At 38.7% G+C, this 12,715-nt stretch overlaps 1 protein-coding gene across 1 annotated transcript in view; it reads left to right on the top strand.

Annotated features, from left to right (window-relative positions):
- The window catches only part of iqsec3a (IQ motif and Sec7 domain ArfGEF 3a), a gene marked incomplete at its 5' end in the record, with an annotated part of 163,479 nt that overhangs the window by 136,684 nt on the left and 14,080 nt on the right, over positions 1-12,715 (top strand). The window contains 3 exon segments of the mRNA XM_041781031.1: positions 2,440-2,579; positions 11,050-11,175; positions 12,253-12,352. Coding sequence (XP_041636965.1) covers positions 2,440-2,579; positions 11,050-11,175; positions 12,253-12,352 — 366 coding nt within the window.

Below are 12,715 nucleotides of genomic sequence, written 5' to 3'. Positions count from 1 at the left end.
TAAAAGTTATCCTAGAAGGATAACCACTAAATCACAAGCAATTAAAAGGAAAAGGGGGAAACCAAAAGCACAAGAAAACTAGCCCAAAACCAAAAAACTCCTATTCTTGACAATAAATAGAAAAGGGGAAACTAAACCACTGCTGCTGTGCAGCTGAAATGAACACAAACTCCTAGGGAGACTGAGAAATCTATCTTCAGATGAAAAAACAAAGATCACCAATCTGATGAAAAGTAGAAACAAAAACACTGGTTAATGGTCTCCAGGACCAAATAATCTTTAACCCTGGGGCAACCGCTTATTCTCGTAAAATATAATCAAGAACTTTTATAGACAATGCTTATGTGACCAGAAACTTTCAAACTCACAAGAAGTAACACTAGGAGATGCTCTCAAAACCTCTGATGGTGAGATAATGAGTCAGCACAGAGTGCTGCAGCCCAAGAGTATACATGTTTGCCACACATGGCCCCAATCAGTGGCAATCAGCCACACACACACACCTGGCCCTGCACTGATCGACACACACCTGGCCCTGCCCTGATTGACACACACTCAGAGAGTTACCAGGCTGATCTTCCTCACACTGTGAAGTCTTAACCAATCAAATCAGGCCATTTACATGCCCCAGGCTTGGGTGTAGCTGCCAGTCAGTATGGTTATGCCAAAGAGAAAAACTAAGGATATTTTGTCTCTATTATTATTTTAATTTAGTTTTATAAGCACACTATACAGTTTTAGTTAGTTTTGTTTTTGGTAAAGCTTAGTTTTTATTTAGTTTCAGTTAACTAAAATAATTTTTGAATTTTAGTTTTAGTTATTTTGTACATTTTAGTTAACTATATAGTCACCTTAGTATAATAATCAGCAAGTTTTTTAAAGGGGCAGTGCACACTGAAATATCTGGAGGCAAATTCCACTACTATTGCCAAGTGCCTTAGACAGAATATCCCTTTAAACTAAAGGTAATTGACTTCCTGCTAATATAGATATAGATATAGATATAGCTTGTATTTTGAAAGAAAATAAGGAACTTCCGGTAGATTGAAAATTATGCCCACAGAAAAAGGAACTTGTCATAGATTGTAAAGCAAATAAGAGAACAGTAAAAATCTATCTTTTTGAAAAACACAAGGTGTAGAAGACTCCTGGATTGTCCACAGAACAGTGGTTAACTTACTGGCTTAAGACCAGTTGAAATTTTGACCTGATGATGGCACCACATGAAAAGTCAAAGGTTTGTCAAGGTTGTTGGAATTTATTGCAAGCTTACTTGGAATGGTATAATCAAATTTAATCTCTATCTTATGGTTGTTGACAAATTTGACTCCAAACCAAAGATATGAGCTTAATTTTGGCCCAATAAAAGGTCAGTAATGTTGTTACATGTAGGGTCTAAAATCAAGGAACCGTGAATGTCCAAAAAAAAAGAAGGGCAAAGCCATTTTTTAAAATACTTTACAGGATAAGGATAGATATTTGACCTGCCTTTACCAATTGAAAAATTTGCAGAAGTCCACCATCCATTAGGGTTTACCCTCTGAGAACTGTGAAATTTCTGTTCCAAACTAGAACAACCAAAGATGTGTCAGATGAATTGAAAAGGATTTTTTTTTTTTCAAGTCAGTGAACCAACAATTCAGAAACCGCCATCCAAAGAACTAGCATGGTCAGAGAGTCACGTCAAGTCCAGAGAAAGTGTGAGTTAAAGTAACATTCAGGTCAATGATGTAACTTATTAATCTGACACTTTCACAGGTTTCCCCCTGGTTACATCCTCCTCTGCCTCTGTCTCCATAATGTGCAGCCATGTCTAAGCGGTGTCCCAGTGTGCCTTGCTGTCAGCCACCATCGCTCGTGGTGGCTTCATTTTCTGCAAACACATCCTGCCCCATTGAAAACTCAATGTACCACACAGCACAGTGCAGCTGTTTGCATAGAATGGGGAGCATCTCGAGGGCAACCTTTCCACATAACGACATGCAGCTGAGCCGGCATTGAAATGCCACGGCCTTGAACTGCACCGTGTTCCAGACAGAAAATCGTCTGAGAGTATTAACCTTTCGTTCACCAATTAACCTCGCCTTTACATCGCCTTCTGCCATCACTTAATAGAGACAATGAAAGACAGTCAAAGTCAAAGACGAGGAGGAGACTGAAAGACCTCTTCTACACTAAAAATGGAATTCCTTAGCTCTCATGGACATAAAACGACAAGGTTAAGGTGTGTCAGTGTAATATGTACACAGCTGTGTGTAAAATATTTACTTTGTATGCTTTCCTGCATCGATGACACACAGTCTGCTCTATTTAAGCCAAAGTAGACTCACTTTGACACGTTAGTCACTCCAGATTCCTTCTCAGGGACTGGGATGACTTGTAAAATGAAAAGCAACCCTCTCTAAAGATGTGTGAGTAATAAGTCTGTTACCATTTTAGGTGTGGATGACGGGGCAGATATCCCAAGAGACATGGTGGTGGGAATCTACGAGAGGATACAACAGAGAGAATTACGCTCCAATGAAGACCACGTCACCTACGTTTCCAAGGTTGAGCAGTCCATCGTAGGCATGAAAACGGTGAGACAAACAAGGGTTCTTAACTTCTGAGGACTTTATCCAGTACCTCTTTTTTGTTTTTGAAACTGCCATGTTTAGATCTGCTGGAAGGGCAGGGGCCCTGCATGAAAAGGCTGCCAACCTTAATGCATTTACCACTGGGTCTTCTCATTTGATGCATTTCTCCCCATATTGACTCTCTCTTGATCTGTCCTACCAATAGAGGAAAAACATCACATAAAATTGTAAAAGTTGTTCAATGACTTTGTGTGATAAAATATATATCCCCCTGTAAAAATCCACATACCCGCTTTTAGATAAATAATGCTCATAATGGTAGAGTGGAACTCCGGTGTTTTTATATTGAGCTGATTTAAATTCAGTTTGGAAATAAGATTAGGTCCAATTCTAAAACTGTGGTCGTTCTTAAGTGGTAATCTGTTATTTTGATTATTGCAGTTCCTCAAGTGTCCACTTGGGGCTTGCTGCAAAGACGAGTCAGTCCCAGTTAAGTTCCATAATAAAATACCTATTTTTGACGGTAGTGATTAATCCTGCGGACTTTTTGTCCACATATATTTTTTTTTAATTTTGCAATCATTCTGGCTGTGTTACTGCTAATGATATGACTTTGTGAGTAGGGTTTATTATTATTTTTTTTTTATTATTATTATTTTTTTTTTTTTTTTTCAAATTGAGCACCATTTTCTTAAGGGTCTATAATACTCTCCATTTCCATAAATATTTACAAAATTTTAAGAAATTAATACTTTAGCAACTTTTTGCTCAGATATTTTAATCTACTTCAGTACTTAACAAAACTAACAAATAGTTAAACTTTTTTTGAGATTTTAATCCTATAAATGCTTGATTACTTGATGTCACTAAGTTGTTTTACAGAAAGTAAACCAAAAAAATGTATTCTATTTCATAAAACCAGAAAAGCACTCCGAGAGCGCAGACCTCCGCCATCAGCCCTATCTCCCGATAGTGAAGAAGCCTTTAAAAACATCTCTGGATCCAGACGGTGATCTGGATCACTCCCAAAATCTAATTCGCCAATTACTCCCTCTCCAGTGGGATGGAGACATGGTGAGGCAAAGCATTGGCTTCGCTACATGTGAAAGTCATGGCAGAGGGTGAATATTCCTCTATTCCTCCCAGCATTGTGAGTATTCTCACTACAATTTGCTGTCTTTCTCTCTGTTACGCTCCAACTCGTCTCCTCGACCGGGCGTGCACCTTTCAAACTCTATAAACTCCAAAACTTTGGATAAGTTACTCATGTCCGCCAACTCCTGGTGTAAAGCGGTAACAGCGCAGCCTTATCTCCCAATAGTACAGAATCCTTTAAAAAATTTCTGGATCTAGATGGTGATCCGGATCACTCCCAAAATCTAATCAGTTCTTCCTTATGCCATTTCTGACATTTCCTGAAAATTTCATCAAAATCCATCTATGAATTTTTGAGTTATGTTGCTAACAAGCAAACAAACAAACAAAAAACGGACAAACCCACCTGATCACATAACCTCCTTGGCGGAGGTAATTAATGATGGGGGTCATAGGCCTTTTTTATGTACAACAACAGTTTAATTTGGTGCATTATCATTTTATCCTAAATATTGTGTTTTTTTTAATGTATTAATATTTTTTTAAATTAGAATTCATTGCACATAAAGGCCATGCAGAACAAAAATGCCCACTTTCAAAAGCTGCTAGAGTTTTTTTTTTTTTTTCTTTGACATTTTTTGGGTTCAACATTTCAAACAACTTCACTGCCAAATATTATAGTATTTTCAGTATATTAACCCTATAAATGCCAGTTTGATTACATGGGGTCACTGTTTAATGTAAGACACCCAATAATAAACAACATAACATTATCATTTTTGCAGGGTCTGATTTCAAACCTACTTACTTATCATGGTCTAATTTTGGAGAAAAATTGTAAAATTGATCATTCATAGTTAAAACCACAAAGTGGTGTCATTCCCCTTTGTCCACTGCATGAAATACTTGGTGGTAAAAACAACTCAAATACCGTATATGTATACTGTAGTGAAGATGTTATATTTAAAAACACATCCATTTTGGCTATCAAGGCTCAGATTGATTAGCTGTGCTGCTTGTTGTCTGTCAGGTGAGTCGTCACTTTGTAGCTGTTTTCCAGGAGGCTCAGTGCTATCCTCAGCTCCACTTCAGTACCTTTTTCTTGATTGATTTAAAGTTACAGTATTTTCAACACAGAGACCGCTATTACTGGGCTTATAATGTTTCTTCAGAAACCAGTGGGTTACATCACTGAGACTACATCCATCTGTATGAGAGGTTGAGATCTCCATGACTTGACAAAAACACTCAAAGTGTGCTGTTTTAACCAATGCTGGCTAGAAATAGCAGCGCTAACTGCCATGTGCCCCTGTTAAGACAAGGTGGTAACTGCGTCTCAAACACATTACTGGATCTGTTTTAACCACAGCTCTAATGTGCTGGGAAAGCTTGAAAATGTGCCTTGAAAGAGCTTGAGAAGTTCTTGAATTTAACGCCTTAGCCGTCCAAAAATGCCTTCATCCAAGTGACTTCAGATTGAAATTCGTCCCCCACAAAGGAAAGGTAACCACTCTTAAACAGACAGGGCTGAGGTAATGGCACAAAAGCTGTCAACTTGCTTGCATCCCCTGCTTCTATTCTTTTGAATTCAGTAACATCTTAGTTGTTGTTTTTTTTTTTTGTTTTTTTTTTTTTTGCTTTATACCAGTGAGACTAAAAACATGAAGACACAAAGTCTCTTCCAACTGTATGCTGAGTATCTCTCTCATTATTTAAGTCCTTATCACCTAGCTTTAGCAGCATTAGCAGGGCAAATTTATAAGCCATTAAATGTCTCATCAGCATCACCATCATTACTGCAGGTCATTACTTGCCAAGAATCATCATTAAGCACCGCCATCATTAGTCTCTTTTAACAGTTTAAGGTTAAAAGGCTTGGTCAGGGCATGTGAGAAGTTTAATGTTTGAGGTTTAACTGAACACTGGAGTGTTTGTTTTTTGCATTCGCTTCATAGCTGCTCGTACATCAACATGTGGGGATTGTTTTCACTCACTGTGTGAGGGTTTTGGTGGTTTTCTTTGTATTTTTTTTTTCTCAGTCTTGTAGTATTTGGCTTTATAATGGACTGTTTACACTGGTTCATGTGGGAATGTGCTGCTTTTGCCCACGCATAACACCCCAAGGTTTTTCAAGTGTGTTAACACTTCAGGGAGCTCTGTTTGGATGTTATCAGTTTAACAAGGCCGTTCTCTGCTTTATCACAGACAACAGTATCAATTCATCTCAGGATTTGTATATGCATTTTTTTTTTCTGACAAAAAAATGAATGAACCCTTGGCATGGAAATTTAACCAGCTTGCAGCTGCTCACCTCGTCTGGCACCTACTGTGCAACAAGGGGGACGGATTTTTAAAATAACTATGTGGGAGTTTTTTATTTTTTCAAAGATAAGGAGCTTTAGGCTTGTTTAATTTAAGTACTACCTTTTTTAAGATCTATTTTTGGGGCTTCTTATGCCTTTATCAAAAGAGGAGGACTGTAGATAGAATTGGAAAAAGGGATGGGAGAGTGGAGGAAAGACATGCAGGAGAGGAGCCGCAGGCCAGACTTAAACCTGAGCTACCCATGTACATGGGGCACGTCCTAACCACTTGGCCATCTGCTCCCCAGTACTACCTTTTTAAGGAAATATACAAATGAATATCCCTGGCGTACAGGTTTAGTTCTTAAAAAGGCTCCAGTTTCCACAAACAACAGCTTTGTTGCAGATTGCTCCTTCTCCAGTCAGTCTGCACAATTCCACTGCTTGTGCCTCGGTCCAGCTCCAGGTTAGGGTAGAAGTCCCGCCGGAGACACATGCCAGGTCGCCCGCTGGCAAACCGCATCAATCTACATAGAGCAGATCAATCCAAACAGCCAGAAAAATACGTATTACGTGTCAAGTGAACTAAAATACAACACAATTATCAGACTCCCCATCATATATCATCGCTATCAACATCACACCTCCGGTCATCAGGAGGTCAGTGGGTCACGGAGCCACTACGGCACCACTGATGAGAATAAGTTAACTTTTGAGAAGTCTACACCACGACTGGAAGATGGTGCTGAAAGTCTTTGTCTGTGCTCTCAAACAAAACGGCCACTATACAGATGGACAATCAGCTGTTCTCTCAGGAAAACACTTCACCTGCCGTGGCTGGCCATGCTAGGAATAGAGCAGTGGCTTAAATTGCAGCAGTGTATCATCTGGCCACACAAAAAAATAATAGGGGGTATCATTTAGACAGGACTCTGACAGCACTGGTGTCCTGCCCTCCAGTGGCGTTCAGTTCTTTACCCTGAGATATCATTGATGGAATTGAGTATCCTAGCCGTCAGAAACCTTGTATCTCCATCTTTCTTGAGTTTCTTTTTTTTCATGAATCAGTACAATTGGTCACCCTCAATGTTTGTTAATCATCTTTTTTCAGATTTTAAACTAATGAAATGTATCAAAAAGAGCTTGTGCTTAAACCCCGTACACTGCTCTTGCCTTTCTCCCTCTGCAAGCTGCTTTTTTTTTTACAACCCTCCTCCACCCCAGCTCCTCCTTTTTTCTGCTTCCAACTAAACCAATGTCATTCTGTTGTCATTGATGCCTGCTCTGCTCTGGGGTTTTTTTCCTGCATCTCTCACTGCCTCAGGCTTTCCTTATCAGCATAGTAAGTGCAGGAAGGCGTGCTGTTGCTGCTTCATGCTTTTCATTTAGGCTTGTGGAAGGGCGGGGGATCCTAGAACAACCACACTGCCAAATACAATAGTAATAACAGCAATAAGTGCTAATTAACAGCCAACAAAGAAAAATATTTAGAACTGCAAATCATGTGTTTTTCTTGACAAAGTGGTCCTGAATTTTTTCCAGTTTTTGCTGAATAAGAAAGGTCAGCTCAAGCCCTTTAAGCCCCTTTATACCAGCTCTCCTTGCTGCCTCCCTTCTAGCCCAGAGTTGGCCAATCTGAATTAATTTACTTTTAATTTGTTTTAGATTGAATCTTTATTATGTCCTGCTAACTTTCAGAGTGACATTGAATCCTTGACACTGGATGGATTTTTTTTGGGCCTGTGCCTTTAATTGTCTCTCAGTGATGGATGAGTAGCCACAGGATGACAGAGGGAGTGATGTTGTCGCCAAAACAATGATGGATTGTTGTGACAGGGAGTGACTATTCCTGTCCCATGAGTGCTGTCTGCTACAAAAATGGAGACTTGAAGCATTTTTTTCTCTTCCGTATTAAAATAGTGTCACAGCAGGAGTCAGAGTCCGCGTTATGGGTTTTTGAATATACATAAATGGTGGTTACATTTTAGAAGTGATTAAAAGCATGTAGGAATCTAAACATTTCCTGTTTAAATTACCCTAAATATGTAATATAGATAATATATCTGTAATCAGTTTTCTCCTGTCATGCTGCTTCTTAATAATCCTGTCAGTAAAGTGCATTTTTTTAAGAAGCATTTCAAGCTAATGATGTCTTTACATGTTTCTGACATTAGTGTAATGAGAAAACAGGCTGTCTGTGGCAGCTGGGTGGGAGTCTGCATGCCCCGCAGTGATGGGAGATGAGAGAGAGAAAGAGACAGCGGCTGTGTGTGCATTGCAACAGTCCACAGGGAGCAGAGAGGAGGAAAAAAAAAACAAAAAGAGGAAAACTGAACCAGTGCCAGAGATCATTAGAGTTTTATCATGAGTATAGGATCAACTCCATGTAGACTGGCAGCGAGCTGCTGCTCAGATTGAAGCGATCCAACACGCTGAAAGTGAAAGAGAAAGTCAGTGAGACATGAGTGTGAAGGGGGCGAGAACATGATTAGATCAGCCACCGAAGGCATGAGCCATTTTTGCAGTGTAATCTGCTTAAATGGGAAAAAGCACTTAAGTCCAGAGGAGAAGCCAGGCCTGTAGGACACAACTGCACCGCTTTATATATATTTATTAAAAAAAAAACTCTTTACATTAGAGCTCCAAGTGCAGCAGCACCATCTCTGCTAATCTGATTTGATCTGGTGTCAGAGCCAATGAGTGAGTCGCAAAATGTAAAGCCTCCCGCCTCATATTTAACTCGACAGAGAAACAACACGTTCAAGTTATTAAAGTATAAGCTGAAGCTGCAGTCTCTTTTTATACAAGCAGTTTTTTAGTACAACTCAGCTTTTATGGGATGTTTTCTATAGATTAAAAAAACTATATGATGACAACTAGAGGGACTTTTGTTAAGTTGATATGAAAAATAGTCTTCTGTGACTTACACCATTTTTGACGAGCTATGACTATGAAGATACAAAGATTCTTCATTAAATTACTTATAACAGAATACCTTCCACTTATCTATTCTTCAATTCTATGAAGCAATTTTTCTAAACTGTTGTGTAGAGCTTTTTTCATTGGGTAGCGAGTGTGTGAAATAGACATTGTGGCAGAAGCCTCTGATGTACGGAAGCCCTGAGCGGACATACAGTGCCAGTATAAAGTATGTTGGATGTTTTACACTCTTATCGATGTTATATATCAATCATGGTCAATACAATTGGACTTTTCTATGTGACAAATATGCAAAAAAATAAGAATATAGGACGGGCTAATGCGTCAACCTAGGTGAAAGACTGTAAAGAGGGCTAAAATAAAAGCAAAACCAAAAAAAATTTTGTGAGGCAATCTCCCCTCAAAAATTGGGTTACTGGGGCACAGATGGTTATTTCCCATCCCATGTGCAGAAGCTTCCAAGCGGTTGTCGATGGTTCATAGCTGACCTGCACTCCCTTTCATTTCTTCAGTCTCCCTCTCTTTGATTTCCTCTGCTGTCCACTGTCCTGTCCTCCCCAAATAAAGCCAAACACCTGAAAGTAAGTCAAAAAATGGGGGAAAAAAGTTACCTTCATATTTTCAGAAATAGTGAAAAAGATTGCAGCATATTTGAGCTGCAGCAAGGAAGTGACCTCCATCTTTGTATATATATATGTGCTGTTAAAATGTATGCTTAATTTCATTTAAATCATCACAGGGGTGAAAATGCAATCCAATTTTTTTTAATTCTATGGATAAAATCCATATTCTACAGATTAACATCGTTCCAGAGTGACTAGCAAGTGAACAATGTGAGCAGGCATAAACAAAGTCTGGTAGTTACATTTATAAAATAGCCAGACTACAAACATTATAGACGGAGAAATATTTCATAAATAAAACTGAAAAAGGCTGAAGGTCTAACCAGGGTTTTAATTATGTGAAGCCCAATTTTAGGAGTAGTAACAAGAATGGTGGCTTGCTTTCGCTACATAAGTTTTAGCTTTCTACATAAGCTAGTGTAGCTAAGATAGCTTTAGCAATGTGAGCTTTGCCAAATGTACCTAAAGCTAGCATCGCTATGAAGATAACATACCAACGTACTTTACGTAGCTGCTTTGTGAGTTTTGCTTTAGCTGCGTTAGCTACATAGTTACTTTATCTATAGCTAAGTTAGCTTAAGCAACGTGAGCTTTAGCAAAAGTAACTAAAGCTAACATAGCTACACGGATGAGGTAGATACCTTGCTAACTTAGCTGCTTTGTGAGCTTAGCTTTAGCTCAGTCAGCTATGAAGTACTGTTAACTTCATAGCTCCTTTATTTACTTAGCCTATGCCGCTAACAGCTTTATCAAACATTTCTTCCTTTGCTTTTTTTCGGTCTGGTTTTGACTTTTAACTTTTGGTATACTAACAGTTACCTTAATTTTTACTTCAACCTTAAATGAAAGTTAAATTTGACTTTATTTTGAAAGTTTTTGGGTGTATTTCTGCTACGACATATACGGTGTCTGTCAGAGTGGCTATCCAAAGTGAACGGTCTGCTGCCAGACTGTCTTGGACAATCTTCCCTCAGTCTCCACTTCTTTTGTTTGAAAAGCTAGTTAAAAGTTTTGATGCCGTCCAGAAGCATGTCCTTTCTGATTGTTTAGCTACTATTAGTATTAATCTACCACTGATGCAATCATTGTCAACATATGAAGTTTACTGCTTTTAATAAGTGTCAAGGCCAATGCTTAGATTATGTTTGTATCAACTGACTGCACAAATGTAAACAAATAACTGAAAACAACAAACCCAAACCCTTTTTAGAAAAAGTCACAACATATTCAGTTTGGATGTTTTTAATATCTGATAAGGCCTGTCTCCATGTCATCTATTTAAGTCCTTATCTTGTGTTCTGGGTTTTTCAGAAGCACACCTCAGTCTCTACCTGAAGTGAATAATGTGCAGAACTGCAGCCAAAAGTCCTTCAAACTGTACTAAAAGTCTGCCAGCTTCACTACATCTCTTCTCTATCCCTTCAATTGCTCTCCTGGATGACACAAGCCTTTCATTCAGTTAATCTCGGTGATTGAAGCTCTGCTTTTACCTGGATTTTTCTCTCCCTGCAGGTTTTGTCTGTCCCTCATAGAAGACTGGTGTGCTGCAGTCGACTGTTTGAGGTGACGGATGTCAACAAGGCCCAGAAACAGGCGGCCCACCAGAGAGAAGTCTTCCTTTTCAACGATCTCATTGTGGTAAGAATACAAACACACTGGAAGCCATAATGAGAGCTGACGTAATAATCCATTACTGTCATTAAAACCTTGACAGTTTCTTTTAAACGTCCCCTCCGAAGTGGTTGTTTTTCTGCAGTGAAACAGTCAAGCTTTAAAGCTGCTTATTTTGTTTGTTGTGACAGCTGCAATGCACCATCACTCCGCCAGCTCCTCTTTTATGTTGCTTCATAGCTCAGGACTCTCCGGCCATTTCTTTTAATAATAGATAGAGGCAGACGCAGCGTAGCAGTGCACTCATAAGCAAAGATATGTCCCCCAAAGAGCAGCTTTAAGAAACAGTAATAAAGCTATTTCCTCTCTTGGGGCTACTGCGTGGAAAGAGTTGTTCATTTGTCTTGTAGAGCGGAGAATTATCAAAGTTTTAGGCTTAATTAATGTGCTTATAAGGAGCCACATCGGGGTTATGCATTAAAAGTGTTCAAGTACACCCATAATGATGTCAAATGTTAATCTAACGCCAACAAACAGCATCAAAAAAAGCAGCGTGTCTATTCCTTCCTCTTTTTTCTCTTAGATTAATTGGTGGTTGAAGGGAAAGGAGGTTAAAAGGACAAATTTGATGTGTAATTCTGTTAATTTAGCACCAAGAGTAAGCAATCTGATACACTTAAGTAGGCTTTTTTTCTCCCAGCAGCTTTAAAAGCAGGGGAGATGTTGTTTTATGACATTTAAACGTATCATAGAGACTTTATTTTGGTTCTGGCCTGTTTCAGCAGAATGAATATGCTGATTTGACTCATCTTTCTACATCTGGAAGGTCATTCAGTGAAAAACATACATCTCAAATAAATCCTAATTTAAATCAAGCAAGGTTTTTTTTTTTTTATACAAATCAAAGTTCCAGCTTGTAGCGTTCTTCCAATTGACTCCATCTGCTTATTAAACATGTTTTAAATGATCAAATAGTTCCTCCTAAGCTTTCTCTGAGATGTCTCTGTGATATGGAAATCACTGTACATCAAATATTTATCAGGAAACTTAGGCTCTCTCCTGTTATTGAATTGTGAGTCTGACTTTGTTTTCTTTCCCCTAAAGATCTTGAAGCTTTGTCCAAAGAAGAAGAGTTCTGCAGCGTACACTTTCTGCAAAGCTATGGGCCTACTCGGCATGCAGTTTCACTTGTTTGAAAATGAATGTAAGTTACAATACTTGACAGCTGGCATGACAAAGAACATGTCAGACTCAATGTTTTAAAGCACAAAGTTGGTTCAGGTGTATTTGAAAAAGGTGAGATTAGATTAAGAGACTTTTAGAGCAGATTTTAGACCAAAAACGTCCTGTTTCATCAGCAGGGGCCTGTGAGAGAGAGAGCAGCAGACACGTACAGATAAACTTCTGAAAACAAGGTTCTGCAGTCAATCTTGTAATAGTTTACAGCTCAAAGTGGATTTAATGGTTACCAGTTTCTCTTTCAGGACATTTGGAAAGGCAGTTGTTTTTCCCTTCAGTGGTCCTTTAACTAAAACACTGTTATTATGTAATTAGAAACAGTGACCTA

The sequence above is a fragment of the Cheilinus undulatus genome, linkage group 23 (genome assembly GCF_018320785.1).
Source record: "Cheilinus undulatus linkage group 23, ASM1832078v1, whole genome shotgun sequence".
NCBI classification, from domain to species: domain Eukaryota; kingdom Metazoa; phylum Chordata; class Actinopteri; order Labriformes; family Labridae; genus Cheilinus; species Cheilinus undulatus.
The sequence above is the reverse complement of the archived record's forward strand: the minus strand, read 5'-3'. Positions and strand labels throughout refer to the sequence as shown.